The sequence below is a fragment of the Hypomesus nipponensis genome, chromosome 28, assembly GCF_054491055.1.
Source record: "Hypomesus nipponensis isolate SF chromosome 28, ASM5449105v1, whole genome shotgun sequence".
Taxonomy (NCBI): Eukaryota; Metazoa; Chordata; class Actinopteri; order Osmeriformes; family Osmeridae; genus Hypomesus; species Hypomesus nipponensis.
Window position 1 is genome coordinate 9,092,890 of NC_140388.1, and position 20,404 is coordinate 9,113,293.

The following is a 20,404-nucleotide window of genomic DNA, read 5'->3' on the forward strand; positions in this document are numbered from 1 at the left end:
ACTTGAAGGCACAGGTGACGGGAACATATTGTTTTATATTAAATTCCTATTGCTATTAGGCACTGACAACAACATAGTGGGAAGGCAAGGTGGTGCATAGTCGCAGATCAGAACCCCATTCTTGTTCACTAGCACAGCACGACCTGTTCCCACATCTACAGTCGCCTCATCCACACACACAGTACCGCTCTCCCTCCCTCCGTCCCAGCTAGGTAGAACATATCCCACACTCGTTTGATCCTAAAATATACAATGAAAAATGTCGCCCACGGATTTCATCTGAGCCCAAGGTCAATAGGCGGCTGTAATTACACCTCTCATACAGTTACAGCACTCAGGGTGCAAAGACCCATTGGACAGCTACACATAATAATTTGCCCTGCAATTTCGTACATTAACAGTTCTCTTTATACCTATTCATTTTCGTTACTGATTGAAGCAGTTTTAAAGCATCTGCGGAATATGTGAATTCGGTGGTGTGGATGCAGACTTGTCTTGACAAGCCACGTGTCCTTACATGGGTTGTGTATTGCCCTGGCGCCATCAAATCATAATCCATGCTCGAGCTCATGGTTGCCGAGGGTAATGTAGGATCGAATCCTTGGAAAAGTTGTGATCAAACTGTTAGTTTGACACAGTCGGTAGACAGAAGGGACCCCTCCTCAGTTATCGTCTTCCATAGGCCACACTGTCAATGAGAGCGAGAGATAGATAGGGCGAAGAAATAGGATAACTAGGTAATCTGCGATGAAGGTATTAGGGGATTAACTACTATTTATAACCTACAGTTTAAAGGGATCGCAGAGTCCTTCTATTTCTAATGTAAAAACTGACTTAATTATCGACAACATCAAATGGTACATGTAAAAAATAAAAAATGTCGATATTCCAAAACAACAATTTCTCGTCTTCAAATTAGGTTTATAAGGATACATATTGAATCAGGCTATCAGTTAATATTTATGAGCTTGTATACATTACTGTTATAAAGAGCCTTTCAAATATATAATGAAACTTAGACTAACAATCAAAAATGTAGTGTTGTATCTGAGTTACTGTCTGTGACTACTGTCCTGTCGTGGTGTTGCTATTCATGATAATGTTGTAGATTACCATTACTCCCATTGTTAGACTTGATCATGAAAGTATTAATATCAATTGTGCAATAATATATATTATTTATTTATTTAGTTATTTAGTTATGTATTTATTTTTTTTATCTCTGGTTCCATGAAACAACCCCAATGAGTAGTCATCATGACCTCTAGTGGTGACGTAGGGCTAACAACCTGGCGCACGTGCGTAATTAGAGGCTGGCTAAACACAGGTGGATGTTTTTGGGGGTACTTATTGGGGACTACCGTGACGACAGGTAAAATTGGGAGCCACAGGCACATACCAATTTTGACATACCTCCAATATTGTCAACTTTAACATTTTAAATTCCAATAGGTCCAATGAGGGTCCCAGAGGCTGAAATAATGGGTGACATTTTGATGCGAGCAATAGGTGAGCCGGTGCTCCCTATTCACTGCAATGTTACAAAATTCAGACGCGGTTCCAACGGCCAGTATGTGGACGCAGAAGATTGGAGTGAAATTGTGAAGAGAAGACAAATGGTCAATGCCAAGGAACGCCAGAGAGTAAGTGGGAAAGAAAGATTAAGAGTATCTTATTCCTATTGTGGGGCTGCCAAAAGTGTCCCCCAAATGCTACATCGCCAGTTACAGGTTAACGGTTATAAAACCGTGTTTAAAGATAAATATTCATGAAAAAATAAAAGGATATGCTGACCAGAGTCGCAGTCTAAACGTGAAGCACAATGTTTCAATTCAGCTCATTATAGATGTAGACAGCAACCTATAAGCCCATACAACAACATACTTTAATTTTTTTTTTTTTACTTAACCGAGCCAATGGTCTATACTCATCCTTTGTCTATCCATCTGACAACAAAAACTATTGATGACTTTGGCATTGAGTCATATTACAGCAGTCTGTTCAATAAATCACTTTTCCTCTGGTAATTTAACAATTTATGATGTATTAAATGTGTTAAGTAAGTAAGACTTTAGAGAGCACTTTTCATACAATCGTGCATTAAGTTACTCAGGGTGCAAATTATACAATGACAATCGGGGTGTTAACTTCTTCTCCAGGGCATGTATCAACGCCCCAGAACTGTTGTTTTTACCTCTTTTGGGGGGGTCCAAGTCTTAGTTAGGAGGGTCAGACCCTCCTGATTCAAACCCTACTGATCATCATTTTGTCATGCCAAAAAGTATCAGAATTAGAACTGCAGTGTTTAGACCAATGCCTGAATTTTTCTTGTTTTTTCCAGATAAGGAATTTAAATGGCATGTTCTCTCGTTTGAAGCGCATGGTGCCTTTGATGCGTCGTGACAGGAAGCCTAGTAAAGTAGACACTCTTAAGGCCGCCACAGAATACATAAGGCTACTTGTTGCTGTACTACAGGACTCCGACAGTGTGAGTTATTTCTTTTCAGGCTCTTGGCTGGAACTAGTTACATTACGAGAAACGCAGCCTCTCACCTTGAGCTTGTTGTCCCTTGCCTGGATGAAAAATACCTGCTTGTTTAGAGTTTGTTTTTCTTCAGAATGCTGCAGGCCCCACTGATTTCCTCAGGAATGCAATCAACTATGCAACCACTGATGGCATCGCCAATGACATGTGGAGATTGGATGAGGTGACTATAGCCATAGAGCAGATTTCACCAGGCAATTTCAGCATTGTCCATGTTGACATGCTGAAGGTTAGTCTCTGGTTTCATTCTGTATTGCAAAGACAGAGGTTTGTGTCCTAGTCCCTTAAAGTGCATTTAGGATGGACACGAAAGCTTTGACGTTCTACCAGGGATTCCCCCTGGCATTAAATTCAGTGGAGTTGTTGAAAACGGTGTTTACAAAAAACTTGCACGCATCTCTAGATAGGAACTGCAGAAATGAAAATAACTAATTTGCAACTCCATCTCTCCACCTCCAATACCCCCCCCCCTCCACACCTCCCTCCCCCAACACGCCTCCCCCCCCCCCCCCCACACACACACACCTCCCTCATACACACAGATACTGGAGGGTGTGTCTGGCGAGGCAGACATGACGGATGCCGTGACCATGAACGTCCCTGTAGTCACAGCAGAGTATGGAGATACGGATGGAGACATGAGTGGTCTGGTGTTGCACCATTGTGTGGTGCCCACCTACCAGTACATCCTCCAAGTGGCCCCGGATCAGACTATGGTACTAACTGAACAAACCAACTATGTTGGCCCCAGCATGGAGCCGCTTGCTTCCACTTCATAAATGGACCAAGACGGAATTGTTAGAACGTTAGATTTGGTGTCAAATGAGGATAAAGAATGCGTAACCAGACGTTGCTTACATCAACTTAAACTGTCATGCCATTTGAAAGCTAAAGAGGATGCCGTGTATAGAGAAGACTCATTAACTTAGTTAATATAAATCTGGTTTAAGTTACATGTCAACTGTAGTGTAAACAAATATATATGGTGCTTGGGTTAATACTTGCACTCCTGTGTTCCTGACTTTGACCCAGAACTGGAGCGATTACATGGTTTCCACCAGGCTTTAGAAGAGCTTCATTATCGCTGACTAAAATATATAGTATCACTAACTATCACTTTGCTGCAATGACACAACTTTCAAGTCAACGATATAGAAAAATAGACTGACATCACAGCATTGTCAAAGAGATGTACTCTCGGCTTCAGGCATGCGGTAAAATAAAATAGCCGGTGACGCCAGGATAAAAAATCAGGTGACGCTTTCTGACATGATCAACCTGTTAACTGCTAACGCAACTGCTAACGCAAAACCTGAAATGCTCAAAATACATTCACTTGAACTGAACTGGCTTATTCAATTGATGACCTCCATTCTTTGGTTGAAGGGAGTCTCTTTCAGGCAAATACCGGTTTTTCAATCCTTCACCTAATTTGACCCTTCTGCGTCAGTTAGGGAGGAGGCAAATGGTTCCCTGTGACCTGTATTGTTATAGAATGTCCAGATCCGCTAAGGACTCATTAAAGAGAATGTACTAGAGCGTCCTTCAAAATGATTGCTTAACACTTTATGTAATGCCTTGGAACACTATGCCATGCCCGTTTTTCTCCACTTTAGTGAAGGGGAATGCTAATGTTACCCAAAACCACATCACGTAAATTCCAATAAAATGCAATTATAAACTAAGACCTTCAATAAAGCTATTAAAAATGAAGGTTTGCAATAGCCCCATCAATACCTTACCAATAGCACATTTCTATAGAATCTGGATACTTGTCTTTGGCAGGGACTTTAGCTTGTTTTCATAGAAAATAGGATTCTCATGACTTACTCAGGGTCTTCAGCATGTGCAGATATGTAGTTTCATCAGCTCAAAAGACAATGCTGAAGTATACATTTCGATGAATACTGTAGATTAATCCCATAGGGGTCCAATCAGAGATTTGTGGTTTGAAGTTTAATGATTGTGGTCAAAGAATGGCTAAATGTTGCCCACAAGAGGTGAGAAATGTTGGTGCAGTCAGTTCTCCTAATCTTTGTATTCAATGCTGTTTTTTCACCTCGAGATGATTCTAGAGTTTGAGGTTTGTAAGACTGATTTAAAAACATTATTTTACACAGACGCAAAATATTTTGGTGGGAAGGTTATTGATGTATATATTTTTGTTTGTTGGCTAATCTTTAGTGAATTATTTATTTGGGGGATGGAAAACATGCCACCATTTATTAAATTGGTCAATATTTGTGTTTGTATTTGTATTGGTTTACATTTCTCCATGTAATAAAATGGTCAGCATTATCTGGTTTGTGGAAGTTTTCTATTTTATATAAAAAGCCCCTGCCTTTTAAGAATTGTATTCCAAAATTTACATTACCTGATGAACAGCAGCGTGAACAGGTAGACGTTTTCTGTGTGTTAGGGAAGTATCTTTTGAAAACGTATGGCTTTTAGTTTTAAGGCAAACCAGAAAATGTTTAGTTTTCAGGTAAATACTGGAACTAAGTCGTTTAATAAAAACCACTAGGCTATGTCCACACTGAGCTACAGGATCACAAGAAATGTCAAAAGAAGATTGTTATAAATATGACAATTGTCATTGTTGGCTTCCACTAGCTATCCATTAGTGTTCCCCATTCTGACCAGAAGATGGTGCCAGTTTGATCTATAATTCATGGTTGGATATTTCAATGCAATGCGGATATAAACATTTATCTGTCTGTTACAAATGACACGATTGAAATGTATGATGTAATTTAGGGTGTAAAAAAAAAAAAAAAAACCTGATCTAAAATTTCCATATACATCATTTTTAGTTCCTACATTTTGGAACACAGAGCAGGAACGCAGGAACACAGAGAACGGTGAATCGGCAGGCGTGGCAATGGGTTGGTCCAGACGCGGTCAACGGTGAAAAACAGCGGGGACATAGATTAAAGCCCTCAACCCCGGACGCGTTGTAGGCTTGTCGAGAGTCAAATCATTTATCGATGATTTTAGTTTTTTTTTCCTTCTCATTCTCTGCGTTTCGCGTATTTAGTTTGTGTTTTATTTAAGGCAGCGGGCGTTACGCGCATCTACAAAGAAGAAGACGCGGAGAATGCATTGAGGTGAGCTGGAACTGTTTATGTTGATGATGTGGTTATTTTTTAAAGAAAATAAACCTAGCAACACCCAGAACTTCATGTTGTTTCTAACTGGGAAAGGTGAACATTATTACATACAGAGGAGCGACAGACAGATACTGGTTCAAACCATCAGTGTATGCATGGCACCCTTTAACAATTAACAACTACTATTGTGTATCCTAAGGTGCAATGGCCCAAAATACAAAAATGTAAACGAACTGTTGGTTTTTAAACACTAAGGTAGGCTGAATGATCTGGTCACTGATCTTGTGGTCGATGATTTTATTAGCCAGGCTAATCACTTTCAATCTGTCCCAGCAGAGGCCTATGATTTGTGTCTGCCTTTGAATATTAATATTAGGGCCTTGGCCATTCTTTCGTCTCTGTTGACAAAGGTAATGTAAATGCGCTGTGTCTCTGAACTATGGTCACATTGGTTTTGGTTGTTGTTAGCATACCCACACAGCATGCATATTGTTGTGCAGATGGATTTTGTCTGTCTGCTGTCGGCAGATGTCACGACGCTTATGAAAACGTGAAAGCAGCTATATCTTCTGCGCTACACATAATATGGTTCACCTATTCTACTAGTCGCTTACAGTGGGTGGGATTGTCACGAGTCTCGTAGACTTAATTACAACGAATAATGTGATATTGCCTGTGTGTGTCGCGGATGGCCATACGTCCAGTTGGCAGGTTTGGAGATGATCCGCTGTGGGTGCTGATGTTGTAGCGCTGCGCGGGTGTTGCTAGGCAGCACGCGGCAGGCGGCCGCCTACCTGGAGCGAAATGCTATAGCCTAGGTTGCTAACAGCCTGTAAATGTCAGCTGAATATATCGGGTTGCTGTCTCTTATGTGGTGGACTTATAGGCAGCAGACGACAACGACATATTACTATTTTGGCCAAGTGGGCTGAACTGAATCGCATTCAGTAGCATAGTTCGTGATTGATTTCAGCACACGACATACGGCCTATATGACATAGAATCTTCTCCTGTGCAGAGAAGAGATACAAACAGTAATGTATTATCAAAGTATGTCATTTAGCCTAGCGACTGTAGGCCTACAATTAAACTGTACCCAATTTAACATGAGTGCGTTATTTAAGTAAACTTTGATGCACCAACATAATATTTCTGCTCTATTTGACATGGTATTAGACTGTTTGGGCCCATGTCCTGTAGACTATATGTTAACTTTTTAATCCTGCCATTTGATATTAAATGAGATTTTTCATGGTCAGTAAAATTATTTTCCAAATATCTGATTTCAAGTTACAGTAGGTAAAATCAACTTGCCGAGTATACTGAATTGCCTGGTAAACAACAAACAATACAGAGTTGTTACAAGTTACATAACTCATTGTATCTACAAGCATGTTTTCTTTCAGTAGCCTAATGAAAGTGGAGCCACATAAATCAATCCTGGGCTACTTATGTAATTATATTCCTATCTTCCCTCTCTCCAAATAGGATATCTTACTCTCAGAGGTGAAAGGCCCAACATTGCAATCCGGTGAAAGTGGATGCATTTCCATCAATCAATGAGTGAATGTAGCTCGCATGGAGTTAATGTGGTTTCCACAAAGCTCTCTTCCACTTGGATGGACACAAGCTGAGACTTATTAGTGGAGTGATCAGCCGGGTGCCCCATTTCTCCTGGTCTGGCCTCCCTGAAGCCCACTCCTGATTGGTTGTATGATGGTGACATAATGCAGACAGGGCAGTGAACGTCAGATGATTTGCTGATAACACATGGACACCTCTTCAAGTTTGGTTTCCAAACTCCTTGACTCGTCTGAGAAACAGGGTGGTTAATGCGGAGGAAGAGGAGGCACAGGGTGGGTAATGCGGAGGAGGTACAGTGGTAAGAGAGGCAGGTGAAGGAGAGAGGCGCATGTGGGTGAGAGAGGGGCATTTGGAGGAAAGATGGGCGGAGAAGAAAGGGGCAGGTGGAGGGGAGAGAAACGGGTGGAGGAGAGGTGCGGGTGGAGGGGAGAGAGCCAGCAGCCGTCCGTGACGCCCTGTAGTCATTATATTTCTCCCAGGAGGGAGCAGCTCTGAGCCTGCTACTTTTGAGCAGCTGGGCCCCTCTCTCTTTGTGGCACACCGACACAAAGGGACTGATCAGTCCGTCACTGTGTTTGTGTTTGAGGGCTGTCACTGGGGTCTAAATGGCTGGGAAAGCAGTTCTGACCATTTGTAGTGTAAACGGATAAATAAATAAAAAAGGACTACCTAACATGTCTGTGTTAGCATGATGCGCCATGATCTATCTGGATGTGAGATAGAACGTGTATGAAAACAAATCTCATTGAGATATTCATATTCCTGGGTGGTTGATTCCGGAGCCCTGTAGTTGCTGAGAAGGGCCTGCCTGTGTTGCTGTCAGTTTGCGATGGGCGAGGACGGGAGTAAGGGTGTGGTGCTTTTGGGCCCTTATCTGCTTAGTGCAGAAAACTGAGTTTTTATGAGTGTGTGTTTTAAATGGAGGAGGGGAAGGGGGATGGTCTGGCTCCTGTCTGGAGTCCTTTCCCGTAAGTCCAGGCTGGTTCTCCAATTACTGACACGGACTTCCTGTTGGTATTATGCAGCCTTCTGAGCTCTTACTGCCAATGCTGCGTTTCTGCTCTCCTGTCTGGTTTAGTAAGCACACACACACACACACATACACACCACCCTCTGGGGAATAGCACTTCTCCAATGTCTGAGGCTGGAAGGGAGGCTTTCATGTCTGATGTTCCGGTCGCTCAAGCACAAGGCAGTAGTTGGTGAACTTCTGATAATAATCCAGGTACATCGGGGTCTTACAAATCCACACGCTATTACTACTATTACTATGAACTGTGCCTCTGAAAGGATTCAATTTGCAATCTAATAAATGTCTGTGTTGTAATTGGCTAATCATCCCCCCTCTCTCCCACCCCCACCTCCTCTCCTCCACTCTCCCACCTGTCCCCTTATCCTCCTTCACCCCTCCCCTCCTCCGCTCTCCCAAGGTGGCGTCCCCTTCCCCAGTGAGCTGTGGAGGATGAGCACCTCTCCCACCCCTAAGGGCACCCCGGTGCATCTCAGCCCCAGTGATGGGGCCCCAGAGGAGAACCCCCTCTCCCCCCAACACTCCACCCCTGGATCCGGGCCTCTGCACAAGAAACGAGTCTCCAGCATCCTCCAGAGCCCAGTGAGTGTGTGTGTGTGTGTGTGTGTGTGTGTGTGTGTGTGTGTGTGTGTGTGTGTGTGTGTGTGTGTGTGTGTGTATACTTGTGTACGTTGGTGTGCTTATGGACAGACATATGTTCATTTACACACATGTGTTTAGAGAGATAACCTTTAAAGCCACATTTGAAAAAAAAAAAAAAGGCACATTCAGCAATCCCACACTTGCCCTTCACACTCTCCATTCTTCTTCACTCTTTCTGTCCCATGGGAATCCTCCTGCCTTCCATGGCCATCCCTCTGTCCTCTCCCCCCTCCCTGGCCCTCATTAGAGGCCTATAGATATGATTATCTCCACAGCTCAGTTGTAATCTTCCCTGAATCATCACTTGACAGCTGTGGCTGCAGACAAGATCCTCAACTCAGGGTGTGAGGTAGTAGTGACTGTGTGCGGAGGGAGGGACACGTTCAGGGTACAGAGAGCCAGGGAGCTGGAGGAGTGTGTCTGTGGACAGGAGACAGAATATGGACGTTAAGAATGGTGGAAATGGAACGTATTGTTGAGCCGAGGTGACTCATCCTTTCGGTTTAGACATCGGATGAACCGTAACGTCTGTGTGGGTGTTTAAGTGGTAAGCTCATAGCGTGTGTGTTGGTTTTTGCGTGTGTGTGCGTCCGCGTGCAACTGTACCTGTGTCTTGTGTGTCTGTGTGTGATTGTGCAACTCACCTTGTGTGATGTGTGTGTGTGTGTGTGTGTGTGTGCAGTCCTTCAGAGAGGAGCTGGATGTGCTGATCCAGGAGCAGATGAAGAAAGGAGGCAGCTCCTCCAACCTCTGGGCTCTGAGGCAGATCGCTGATTTCATGGCCTCTCACGGCTCCCCTGCTGCCCTGCCTGTGTCCCCTTCCAGTAGGTAGACACACACACACACACACACACACATACACACACGTGCATACATGCGCACACACACGGACACCGAGTAATATTTGGACATCTGGGACATCTAGATTGATCTGTTTCCTCTTCTCACTTTCTCCACCCTTCTCCCTCTCTCCTGCTCTCCTCCTATCTCTCTCTCTCCTTCATCCCTCTCTCCTGCTCTCCTCCTATCTCTCGCTCTCCTTCATCCCTCTCTCTCTCTCTCTCTCTCTCTCTCTCTCCTCCTCCTCCCTCTCCCCCTCATGCGGTGCAGCCATGATGATGGTGACTCCCATCAACGACCTGCATGGCTGGGAGCCCAGCAGCATGGTGAAGGGGGAGAGGCTGATGCGCTGCAAGCTGGCCAGCGTCCACCGCCTGCTGGATCTCTACGGCTGGGCCCAGTTCAGCCACTCCTGCCTCACCGTGAGTGGGGACCCCCCCCCCCCCCCTCGCTCTGTGTTCCACTCCTCCTATCTCTTTTCCGGGGTTTTACGTCCCTTATATGTTTTACTCTCGAACAGTGAAGCCTGTGTGTGTAAACTGTGTGTGTAAACTGTGTGTGTTGCCTCGTCCACAGCTGCGTGTGAGTAAAGAGCAGGAGCATTTCCTGGTGCTGCCCGAAGGCCTGGCCTATGGTGAGGTCACTGCATCCAGCCTGGTGGGTTCACAACAGAGCAGAGACTACCATGTTACAGTACCGTGTTGCTACTGACATAAACAATTTATTTGCTGATTAAAAACACAAATATTCAGTCAACCAAAAAGGAATATGCTTAGCTTAATCTGTATGTTAGGCTTACTTGATATAACTAGATGCACTATTTGACCTGCTCACCATTTTACCAAAAACACAGCGCTAAGCATCGGCCCTATGGGGTTGGCGTTAGCAGTGCTGATGCCTGCGGTGTTGTGTTGGGTCCCAGGTGAAGGTGAACGTGCTGGGGGAGGTGGTGGAGAGGGGCAGCACCTCCCTGGGGGTGGACCTGGGCCGTTTCAGCCTCCACTCCGCCATCTACTCCACCCGGCCGGACGTCCGCTGCCTGCTGCACCTCCACACCCCCGCGACGGCCGCTGTAAGTCTGCCCTGCCGGAGCACTGCCAGGCTAGGACCTCCAGGCACACTTTTCCACGCAGTCACGGTGGTAACTCACCGTTTCCCCTCAGGTGTCTGCCATGAAGTGCGGCCTCCTGCCGCTGTCCCACGAGGCTTTGCTCGTGGGCGACGTGGCCTACTTTGATTACAACGGCGTGATGGAGGAAGAGGAGGACAGGGTGGCGCTACAGAAGAGCCTGGGCCCCACCTGCAAGGTAGGAGCCTCCCGGGAGGTCGGGGGTCATTAGCAGGACCAGGAAAACTCGTCACCCCTCCTGTGTGTCTCTCGCTCACGTGAGACTAACCCCTCCTATCTCTCTCTCGCTCACATGAGACTGTCCTCTCCTGTCTCTCTCACATGAGACTAACCTCTCCTGTCTCTCTCTCATTCACATGAGACTAACCTCTCCTGTCTCTCTCACGTGAGACTTACCTCTCCTGTCTCTCACTCACATGAGACTAACCCCCTCCTGTCTCTCTCTCACTCACATGAGACTAACCTCTCCTGTCTCTCACTCACATGAGACTAACCCCCTCCTGTCTCTCTCACATGAGCTATGATCTCCGGCGATACAGAAACCTTCAGCCTAGTCTGCTGGACAAAGAACGTATTGTTCGACAAGAGAAGCGCCACAGTTGTTGGGCTGTTTTAGAGAGAGGATGGTTCTCCTCGATCGATACAGGAGGTCAGTGGGAGTTTGTTGTGTTTTCCTGCTGCAGTCTCTGCTGTGTGTTCTCAGGTGCTGGTGCTGAGGAACCACGGCATCGTGGCCCTGGGGGAGTCTGTGGAGGAGGCGTTCTACACCATCTATCACATCCAGGCTGCCTGTCAGATCCAGGTGAGCTCTAACTGGCACTGCTGGGAGGGAGGGAGGGAGGGAGGGAGGGAGGGAGGGAGGGAGGGAGGGAGGGAGGGAGGGAGGGAGGGAGGGAGGGAGGGAGGGAGGGAGGGAGGGAGGGAGGGAGGGAGGGAGGGAGGGAGGGAGGGAGGGAGGGAGGGAGGGAGGGAGGGAGGGAGGGAGGGAGGGAGGGAGGGAGGGAGGGAGGGAGGGAGGGAGGGAGGGAGGGAGGGAGGGAGGGAGGGAGGGAGGGAGGGAGGGAGGGAGCATATGAGACAAAGAGGGTGGGTGGGTAGGGGGAGGGAGGTTTAGAGAATGAAAAAGAGAATAATGGAGAGAGGGAGAGATATCCCAGTGTCAAGAGCTCTAGCTGCTGTAATCCTGTGCTGTGCTGACAGGTGTCAGCATTGTGCAGTGCCGGAGGAGCGGAGAACCTCATCATGCTGGACCGCACCACCCAGAGGCCCAACCCCACCGGGACCGTGGGCTGGGCCGGCTCCACCTTCGGGCCCCTGACCAAGACTCGCCTTGGGGAACATGAGTTTGAGGCTCTCATGAGGATCTTGGACAACCTGGTGAGACGACCACACACAAGCACCTTTACTAGTGTGTTTACGTTAAGGACTTGAGGAAGGGGGCACCACACCACCCACCATAGCTTTTTACTGAAATATCTTGACTCTAAGATAGTCTGACACATGTGAGAGCTCTAGGGACAGGGCCTACTTTACTAACCCCTGAAATACTGTTAGAACTGTGCACTTCTGATCCTTGACGGATGCGCTAGATAGAAGCGTCACGCTATATGAATGACATGTAAAACCTCCCTCTTGGCTGTGTGCCAGGGCTACCGCACCGGCTACGCCTACCGCTTCCCCATCCTCCTGGAGCGCTCGCGGACACGGAGAGAGGTGGAGGTGCCCGCCACCGTCACCTCCTTCCAGTTCGAGGAGGAGGGGGGTCACCCTATGCCCCGCCAGCACCCCTTCGCCCAGCGCCACCAGCAGGAGAAGACCCGCTGGCTCAACACGCCCAACTCATACCTGAGGATTAACCAGGACCAGGCCAGCCCTGGGCATCAGCGCACCATGGTACTAACAGGGGGACGGGAGTTTCTTTCCTTATTGAATATTCCTTAGTGTTATGGCTGATGCAATGCCAAAAATTAAGGACAAAAAAAAAGCGTCGCTTTGAGCTATTTATATATTTATATTGTGGTATCATGGCGAAGGTTGCCTGTCACTATTTTATGGATTTAGATGGTGTCTTTTCTGTTGGGGAAATGGGAGAGTGGCTTTTAGCCGTGTGTTAGCGTGCTGTCCGTCACAGGGAGGAAAACAGAGCAGGATGTGGAGTCTGTTTCAGACGGAGCAACACAAAAGACCCTCTTACATCACTGGGAGGAGACTGTGCACCCTCTCTTCCACTCCCCTCCCCTCTCGCACCGCCCCCTCCCTTCAGCCCCCCCCCCCCCCCCCTCCCCTCCCCTCCCCTCCTCTGGTCCTGTCCTCTGCATTGCAGGGGAAAGCACATTGCCTGACGATTGCTGTACAGACCCTGCCCTCTAGTGGTGGGAACTGGCTCTGCTGTGTTCCACGACACACTGACATGCCAATGAATGTATGAAAAGCATGTTGATGACGGTTATGACATCCAGACTGTCGACTCTGGAGCTGAATTCAAGATGTGGACCCTTTTATTCGGATCAGCACTCCTTTGGCGAACTGAGGCTGCTGTTGAACTGACCAAACTGAGAGACTTGAGCCATGCTCATTTTGATGATTTGTGGGATATTGTTCTATTGTTTTGCCCACTCACAGTGGCTGAAGGAGGAGATGACCCAGGCTGGAAGCACCGCCATCAAAATAGAGAACCCCAACCAGTTTGTCCCTCTCTTCACCAACCCCCAGGAAGTGCTTGAGACGCGGAACAAGGTAAACAAGCCTTCCTTCCTCCCCGATTCACCCATCCTTTCACTATGTGGGTCACACCATGTGGTATGTTAGATTCTCCGACGCTTCAGTTCTTGAAATTTCTCTGTCCCAGATCCGACAGCAGAACCGTCAGGACATGAAGACAGCGGGCCCCCAGTCCCAAGTGCTGGCCAGTGTCATAACAGTTGACAGCCCACCGGTAGGATCCCAGAGGCTGCAGTAGTCAAGACATGAGGCGCAGAATGAATGTTTCTGGGACCTAATCGTCTCAATGAGCTGGCATTGAAAGTCCTGATGGCCAAAATGTTTATCTGCCGTCTTCCTAGTCTCCCGTTGAACCTCCAAAACCTCTGGAGCCCGAGACACCGAACCCCTTTAACCAGCTGACAGACCAGGAGCTGGAGGAGTATCGCAAGGAGGTGCAGCGAAACCAGGAGGGCCAGATAGAAGGTAGGTCTGGCAGTCTTCTCACTAACCCTCACGCTCCGTGTGTCTCTCAAGCCACTCCTAATCTCCTGTCACCAGACAGACAGCTGTAGTGTTCACTATCCTGTGCTCTACTCACTACTTTGCCTCACGATATACTCACTTTCTGCACGCCTCGAAGCACATCCTCACCTTTCTTGGGCACTGTGCCTCTGTGTTCCTCTTTGTGTGTGTGTGTGTGTGTGGTGGGTATTTGTGTGTGTGTGTGGTGGGTATTTGTGTGTGTATTAGAAGGGGAGGAGGTGGTGAACGACACAGAGACCGTTCCAGCTACCTCCCCTCCAAAGACCCCTCCCCCCTGTGACCCTCCGCCCCCAGGTGAGCACCCCCTCCCTGGGGCTCAGATAGACGTGCTGTGCTTGCTTTGCATCCAGGCTACCTGGGGCTTGCTTTCACTCATGGTCCCATGTCGGTTCCATATCTGCATATGGAACGACATACCTGTCCGCTCTTCTCAATGTCTCCTGACCTGCTCATGGAAAGCCCATGTTACTCACATCAAACATAGTGAACCCGGCTTCTCCAGATTCTCAACTCAAACTAACGGCTAGATGTAGGGACCTCATTTGACTCTCTAAAATGCATTTGGGAAGACACTTGAATGAGTAACATGGGGGTGTCTGTCAGGATGGTATTGTTGTGTGTGTGTGTGTGTGGTTCTAGTTCTTTAGTTTTGTTGTAAACGTGTCACATTTTCAGCATCATGTAGTGCGGTCCACTTGTCTCCACACCCACGCTGTCTACCTCTCTCCCTCTGTCTTTCTGTGTCTGTCCTTGTCTATGTCCCTCTGACCTGTCACTCATAGGGCACACCTCTGGTGCTAAGATCTTGTGTCAATAGTAAGTACTGAGAAAAGCTGTAAGACCGTTGCACTCTCATGAACCAAGCATGTTAGGCACTCTGCAAAGCAGCTGCGATAATACGTACCTACCTGTAAGCAATGTTACTGTGCAAAGTCACCACGTCACGTCACTACACTATGTTACTCCACGCAAACAAAGTCCTCTGTCCTGACCTTCGCTTTCGTTTCGCACGAACAATCCCTCGCCCAGACGAGGGAAAGACGGACTCCCCGGTTCCGAACGGCAAAGGGGAGGAGGAGAAACAGCAGACGGAGGAGCTGGAGAAAGGGATGAAGGCCCTGTCGACCAACGACACCTCGGTCCCAGCTTCGACCACGCCCGCTGCCCCGGCCGCCAAGCCCCCGGGCAACACCCCGGAAGGCTCCCCCTCCAAGTCCCCCTCCAAGAAGAAGAAGAAGTTCAAGGCGCCCTCTTTCCTCAAGAAGAGCAAGAAGCAGAAAGAGAAGGCAGAAACTTGAGGGATGCATACAGTACATGGACAAACTATTGTGACACTTGACACGCTTCTAACCACACGTGCACACATGCCCATAAGTTCCTAATGTACATGGCTCACGATCATGTTTTTGTTTTCACCTGCTTCCGTAATATCAAACCACTTCTGAAAGATTGTGTTTAAATATTTCTTGTTTTACACATAGGATTAGAATCTGATCAGGTGTTTGTCTGTCGTACCTCACTCCCTCCACTATCGGTGCATAAAATCTTCTTTTAAAACATCCACAACCTTGCAAGTTGAACTAGAATCAGCAACATCCCTCTTTATTCATGCACCCTATATCATGCATCATGCACTTGAGACACATGTATATAATCATAACTGCTTCACAGCATCAACATAGAAATCATCGGCTAATGTTTATTGGTTTTTGAATGTCAAATGAATGTCACAGAAATGTATTGCGAGTGCAGGTGCAGAACAGTACATGTAGAAAAATGCTGATATGCTATGAAATGCTCTTAATGAACCGAAAGCTGGCTCCCCTTCAACTAACTATAGACAGCAGGGACAAATAAATGATTCATTTGAAGAAAACTAAAGCTCCCAACATTCAACAGGCTGCTTTAAATGTCACTAATATCAAGTTTTAAAAAAAGTATATTGAGGAAGAATCCTGTGCTTGTTGATGCAATTGAAGCCCCACCCAGAGAAGGCACGAAACATTCCACTTTTCTCCTTTTTCTTTCAAGTGTGTAAACAATACCTCTACAGCTGTAATTATTTTTATGATCATTAGCTGTTCTTAAAATGCTGATGTGTGATGTCCGTTGGTTTTTAAGTTATTTTTCACATTAGAATGTAAAGTAAAAGTTGCAAAAACGATGTACCAGTCATTAAACATCAAGTTGATTTTAGTCCAATTTGGGTTGATGTGTTTTATTAGAGGATGAAAAAAGATTTACTGTTATGCTTACACTTGAATGGGTGGGTCCATAGGCTGAGATTAGGGGAGGTGATAGAGGGAGTCTATCTGCCTGTGCAAGTGCTGCAGCCACTTGGAACTGGTCACACCTGCAGCCCATCAGGTGACCAGGGGAGGGCAGAAAGGGAGCCGGCCTGTGAGGTGACCGGGGGAGGGTATAAAAAGAGCTAGCCTGTCAGGTGACCAGGGGAGGGTATAAAAAGAGCTAGCCTGTCAGGTGACCAGGGGAGGGTATAAAAAGAGCTAGCCTGTCAAGTGACCAGGGGAGGGTATAAAGAGAGCCGGCCTGTCAGGTGACCAGGGGAGGGTATAAAGAGAGCTGGCCTGTCAGGTGACCAGGGGAGGGTATAAAAAGAGCTAGCCTGTCAGGTGACCAGGGGAGGGTATAAAGAAAGCCGGCCTGTCAGGTGACCAGGGGAGGGTATAAAAAGAGCTAGCCTTGCACTGTCTCATATCCAAGCACAGTCTAATATCAGAATCAGACTTTGGCACAATAACGACTGGATTCACCCAGGGGGCGGGGCCGTCAACTTGTTCAATGATGTCAAGATCTAAGAGTTCTTTGGCTTTGCCTTCCAGCGCCACGATAGTCCATCTCCTTGAATTTCTCGCTGATTTTCAAATTCGACTTGGGGGTTCACTCTCGGTAGACTATGTCTGCACGCGTGTGTGTTGTGTTTGGTGCGTGACAACTCGTTTCTCTCAAACAAACAAAACAACTACGGGCATGCTAGCTCAACAGATTAATCCGTTTATTTTCATTCGTTTTCATCAGGGTATGTAAAGGCCGTTCGTTACCAACATTGTGTAGTTAGGTTTAATATAGGGTGAATATTGGTAAAGGCCTCCAAAGTAATATAAAACAAATCTTTATAAAGTCTAAAACTTGAAAATGTTCACCAGAATCTATAATGAATGTAGGAAAAAATCTTAATAAAATTAAGAAAAGAAAAAGAAAAAAAAAATGTTTTCAAATATATCAACTAATATGGTGTCTTTTATCATCCTGCAGCCGATTTCGCAAGCGTCTTTTTTGACCAGCTGCCAAAACGATCGCTGCAGATTGCAGGCAATAGCAGCGCTTTTTAAAATTAACTAGTTCAGTTCATGATTCAACATTTTGAACTAAGTCCACAGATCCCAAAAAACCAACTAGTTCAGTTCTTTTTTTCAATATGTTGCGAGCTATAATCTTTCTCAATCATTTCCACAGCCCATATAGAACCACAGACAGCAATTATTTTCTTTGTTTAACGCAGCAACTATGTGTAAGATTTAATCTTCATATGGCAACATTATTGAGGCACTTTTAGATTGTTTGGCTTGTTTGCCCAATGAATAAGAAAAAAAAAAAAAAAAACAAGAAGAAGAATTTAAAAGAGTCAGTCAGAGTCCAAGGCCATAAACAGTGCTTCTACTTTCTGTCCAGTGAGTGAAAATACCTGAATTAAATGAATATCTGTCACTGGTTACAGTCCACATACATAACTAAAAAAGTTTGCAGGGCCAAGGAGTTCTTTTCTCTTATCTGAATGAAGATCTTCTGTCATTGGTCTCTCCCTGGTGGATCTGCTGTTGTTTGCTTGCTATGAAAACAATTATACTCTGTTACTTTAATGCAGGTCACCTCTGCATCATACCCATGGCATTACTTTGCACTTCTATAGCCCAATCAACAGATCATAGCAATATTTAATATACCTTCAAATCTTTTTATTGGCATTCAAGATCAGCTGCTTCTCAAAGTCGGCATCTCCCAGCCAGTTTCTCCTGGGTCTGAATGAGATAACGACAGATGTTAACATCATGGTTATGGCAAAATGGTAACAGTAATAAAGGAATTGTGAACTGAGACAATAACTGAACTCATTTTACCACATTTCTATATTTTAAACCAGAACTAGAATAATATCACCAAGAACTATGATTGAGGCTCGGTATTTACTCTACTTATTACCAAATAATAATAATGATGTAATATAATCACAGTTTATTCCTACCTGAATATTAGACCGCCGATGCTGAAAAGCCTCTCTACTGGAGCACTTGATGGCAGGGCAGTGTTGTGTTTTATGAACAGCCTTCTGAGCTTTGAAAACTGCATGTATTCATCAAACCCATCTGTGGTTGGGGCATCCAGATAGGCGTCCACTTCAGATTTCGGATGAACCTGAGTGTTTTTGTTAAATCTGAAGAATGACACAGCAGGATCTTTCTTGTCACTTCCACCACTGGACTGGGCTTGACCGGAGTCTCTTGTAGCTGAGTCATCAGAGTTGAGGGTTTGAAATTCTCTTTTCAGCATCAATCTGTACTGCATACATTTCTCCTCATCTTGGACCCAGTCTAGCTTGAATCTTGGCACCAGCATAGCGGAGAGAATATGTTCCTTCATCTCCAGAAGACCTGCCAGCCTTGTGCTCAGTGACTCCAAGATCCTCTTTATGAGAGGTTGGCATGTAATGAGACCCTCTACTGCAGTGGGCTTTCTGCTCTCATCCAAGAGGTCATTCATGTGACATTGCAGCTGTACAATGGTTGGAGCCAGGTAACCAAGAAAGATGTTGTTCTCTGCTTGGAGGATGTTTAGTGCTAGTGCCAAAGGCCTCATCACATCCGCAAACATGTGAATGAATTCGACTTCCTGTGGAAAGAATCTGCAAAAGCCAAATTCGTCACTCACAGTGTGCAAAAGGAGCTCATCGTGTAAGGGGGTGGCATCATTTTTAGGGGTGACCTCAGCCACGTTCATTTCTGCCTTCGTAGTTAGTTTTGCTATGCGAGACAGTCGCTCCATCGCAAGAAAGACTGAATTCCATCTCGTGTCATTTGTCACAACAAAGCCAATTCCAAGCTTTTCTTCCACAGCATCAGAAGCCTTTGTACTTTGCCTAACCAGGTTCCACAGTGCAGATGCTTTGGCAAAGACTACCCTCAACATTGTTCTGTAACGTTTATCACTAACTTTTTCTGTGTCTTTGGCCACGAGATTCAAAGTGTGTCCCATGCACCGTCTGTGAGGGAGGAGAGAGGGATGTTCCAGATCTGAGATAGGATGAGGCTCCATCGCATCTTCATCTGAGCTCTCACCGGCGGCAGCAAAGGCTGACACTTGTTCATCCTCATCTTCCCTTTTAGTTTGATCAAAGTTGAAACAGTTGAATTCCTTGACAAAATTTGCAGCATTGTCTGTCACTGTACACACAACCTTGTTGTGGATTTCGAACTCTTTGTAGACATCTGTCAACAATTTTGCCAGTTCATCATGTGTATGTGCTCCTTTAATTTGCCGGCATGCCAGTACTACGGAGTGTCTCTTGGAAACATCTGTTTTGTTTAGCCAGTGGGTAGTGATTTCCATAAATGCCTTGTTCACAGCAGACCAGCAATCTGCTGTTGTGCACACAGCATCAATCTCAGACAGTTCAGTCTTAAGTTCACACATGTTTTCTTTATATTTCCTGTTTATCAGTGTCTGTACTTTCTTCCTCGATGGCACCTTTTTGGATGGTTGCAACCCCTTAATTAAGTTTATGAAAGCTGGGCTTTCCACTTTGCTGAATGGCTGCAAGTCTTCAACAATATACTGCACCACCAAGTTGTCCAGCTGCGGCTGGGAGATGACAACGAAGCCGTTACTGTACGCAGTTAATGGGATTTGGGTTGAGGATCTGTCTTGACTGTCTTTTGATTTTTTAATTGATTGCACATACCTTGAAAGGCTAACCGGATGCTTCAGTTCAATGTGCCGTTTCAGGTTTGCTGAGGACGTGACTGATGTACGTATTTTCTTTTTGAAAGCCGGTGGGCAAAGTTTGCACAGAAATGTAAGATTGTTCCCATCCTCACCGACCTTGTCATAAAACTCGCTTAAATGATCATAGGACGCCTCCTTGCTGCTTTGTCGCCTACTTGCTGCTGTCGCCTCCATGATGCTTTTTGTTTTGATGACGCGTGCGGCGGTGCGACAATGGTGGCTGCCGTTGCCAGATTGAAATCTCTATCTGTCTGCAA

At 46.0% G+C, this 20,404-nt stretch overlaps 3 protein-coding genes across 7 annotated transcripts; 2 read left to right on the plus strand and 1 right to left on the minus strand.

Moving 5' to 3' along the window:
• The first annotated feature begins 1,325 nt into the window (after window positions 1–1,325).
• Window positions 1,326–4,843, plus strand: figla (folliculogenesis specific bHLH transcription factor). The gene is made up of 5 exons (XM_084694459.1): window positions 1,326–1,372; window positions 1,453–1,643; window positions 2,342–2,488; window positions 2,619–2,708; window positions 3,088–4,843. The coding sequence occupies exons 2-5, from the start codon at window positions 1,458–1,460 to the stop codon at window positions 3,322–3,324; spliced, it is 660 nt and encodes a 219-aa protein (XP_084550585.1). The 5' UTR covers window positions 1,326–1,372; window positions 1,453–1,457; the 3' UTR covers window positions 3,325–4,843.
• A 564-nt stretch (window positions 4,844–5,407) lies between these two features.
• On the plus strand, window positions 5,408–16,328 carry add2 (adducin 2 (beta)). Of its 5 annotated transcripts, XM_084694456.1 has the most exons (16): window positions 5,408–5,652; window positions 8,670–8,851; window positions 9,594–9,735; window positions 10,022–10,173; window positions 10,328–10,408; window positions 10,674–10,823; window positions 10,915–11,058; window positions 11,584–11,682; window positions 12,081–12,257; window positions 12,528–12,773; window positions 13,503–13,616; window positions 13,729–13,815; window positions 13,943–14,066; window positions 14,334–14,420; window positions 14,909–14,942; window positions 15,156–15,296. In XM_084694456.1, coding segments are annotated over exons 2-16 (1,788 nt in total). In that variant the 5' UTR covers window positions 5,408–5,652; window positions 8,670–8,701; the 3' UTR covers window positions 15,157–15,296. The 5 variants fall into 5 exon arrangements, with proteins under 5 accessions (XP_084550582.1, XP_084550579.1, XP_084550583.1 ...); XM_084694453.1 differs by lacking the exon at window positions 14,909–14,942 and having other exon boundaries at window positions 5,409–5,652; window positions 15,156–16,328; XM_084694457.1 differs by lacking the exon at window positions 14,334–14,420 and having other exon boundaries at window positions 5,409–5,652.
• Window positions 16,329–17,125: 797 nt separating this feature from the next.
• Window positions 17,126–20,351, minus strand: LOC146219894 (zinc finger BED domain-containing protein 4-like). Its single transcript, XM_084694458.1, has 3 exons — window positions 18,391–20,351; window positions 18,092–18,166; window positions 17,126–17,976 (listed from the first exon to the last, which is right to left on the minus strand). The coding sequence occupies exons 1-2, from the start codon at window positions 20,319–20,321 to the stop codon at window positions 18,094–18,096; spliced, it is 2,004 nt and encodes a 667-aa protein (XP_084550584.1). The 5' UTR covers window positions 20,322–20,351; the 3' UTR covers window positions 17,126–17,976; window positions 18,092–18,093.
• Window positions 20,352–20,404: the final 53 nt, after the last annotated feature.

Excerpts from the sequence above, each read along its gene's own strand:
- figla (XM_084694459.1), top strand. The coding sequence starts at position 1,458 with ATGAGGGTCCCAGAGGCTGAAATAATGGGTGACATTTTGATGCGAGCA. Across the intron at positions 1,644-2,341 it reads ATGCCAAGGAACGCCAGAGA|ATAAGGAATTTAAATGGCAT; the intron begins GTAAGTGGGAAA and ends TGTTTTTTCCAG. Across the intron at positions 2,489-2,618 it reads TACTACAGGACTCCGACAGT|AATGCTGCAGGCCCCACTGA; the intron begins GTGAGTTATTTC and ends GTTTTTCTTCAG.
- add2 (XM_084694453.1), top strand. The coding sequence starts at position 8,702 with ATGAGCACCTCTCCCACCCCTAAGGGCACCCCGGTGCATCTCAGCCCC. Across the intron at positions 10,824-10,914 it reads ACACCCCCGCGACGGCCGCT|GTGTCTGCCATGAAGTGCGG; the intron begins GTAAGTCTGCCC and ends GTTTCCCCTCAG. Across the intron at positions 13,816-13,942 it reads TAACAGTTGACAGCCCACCG|TCTCCCGTTGAACCTCCAAA; the intron begins GTAGGATCCCAG and ends CCGTCTTCCTAG.
- LOC146219894 (XM_084694458.1), bottom strand. The coding sequence starts at position 20,321 with ATGGAGGCGACAGCAGCAAGTAGGCGACAAAGCAGCAAGGAGGCGTCC. Across the intron at positions 18,167-18,390 it reads ATCGGCGGTCTAATATTCAG|ACCCAGGAGAAACTGGCTGG; the intron begins GTAGGAATAAAC and ends TATCTCATTCAG.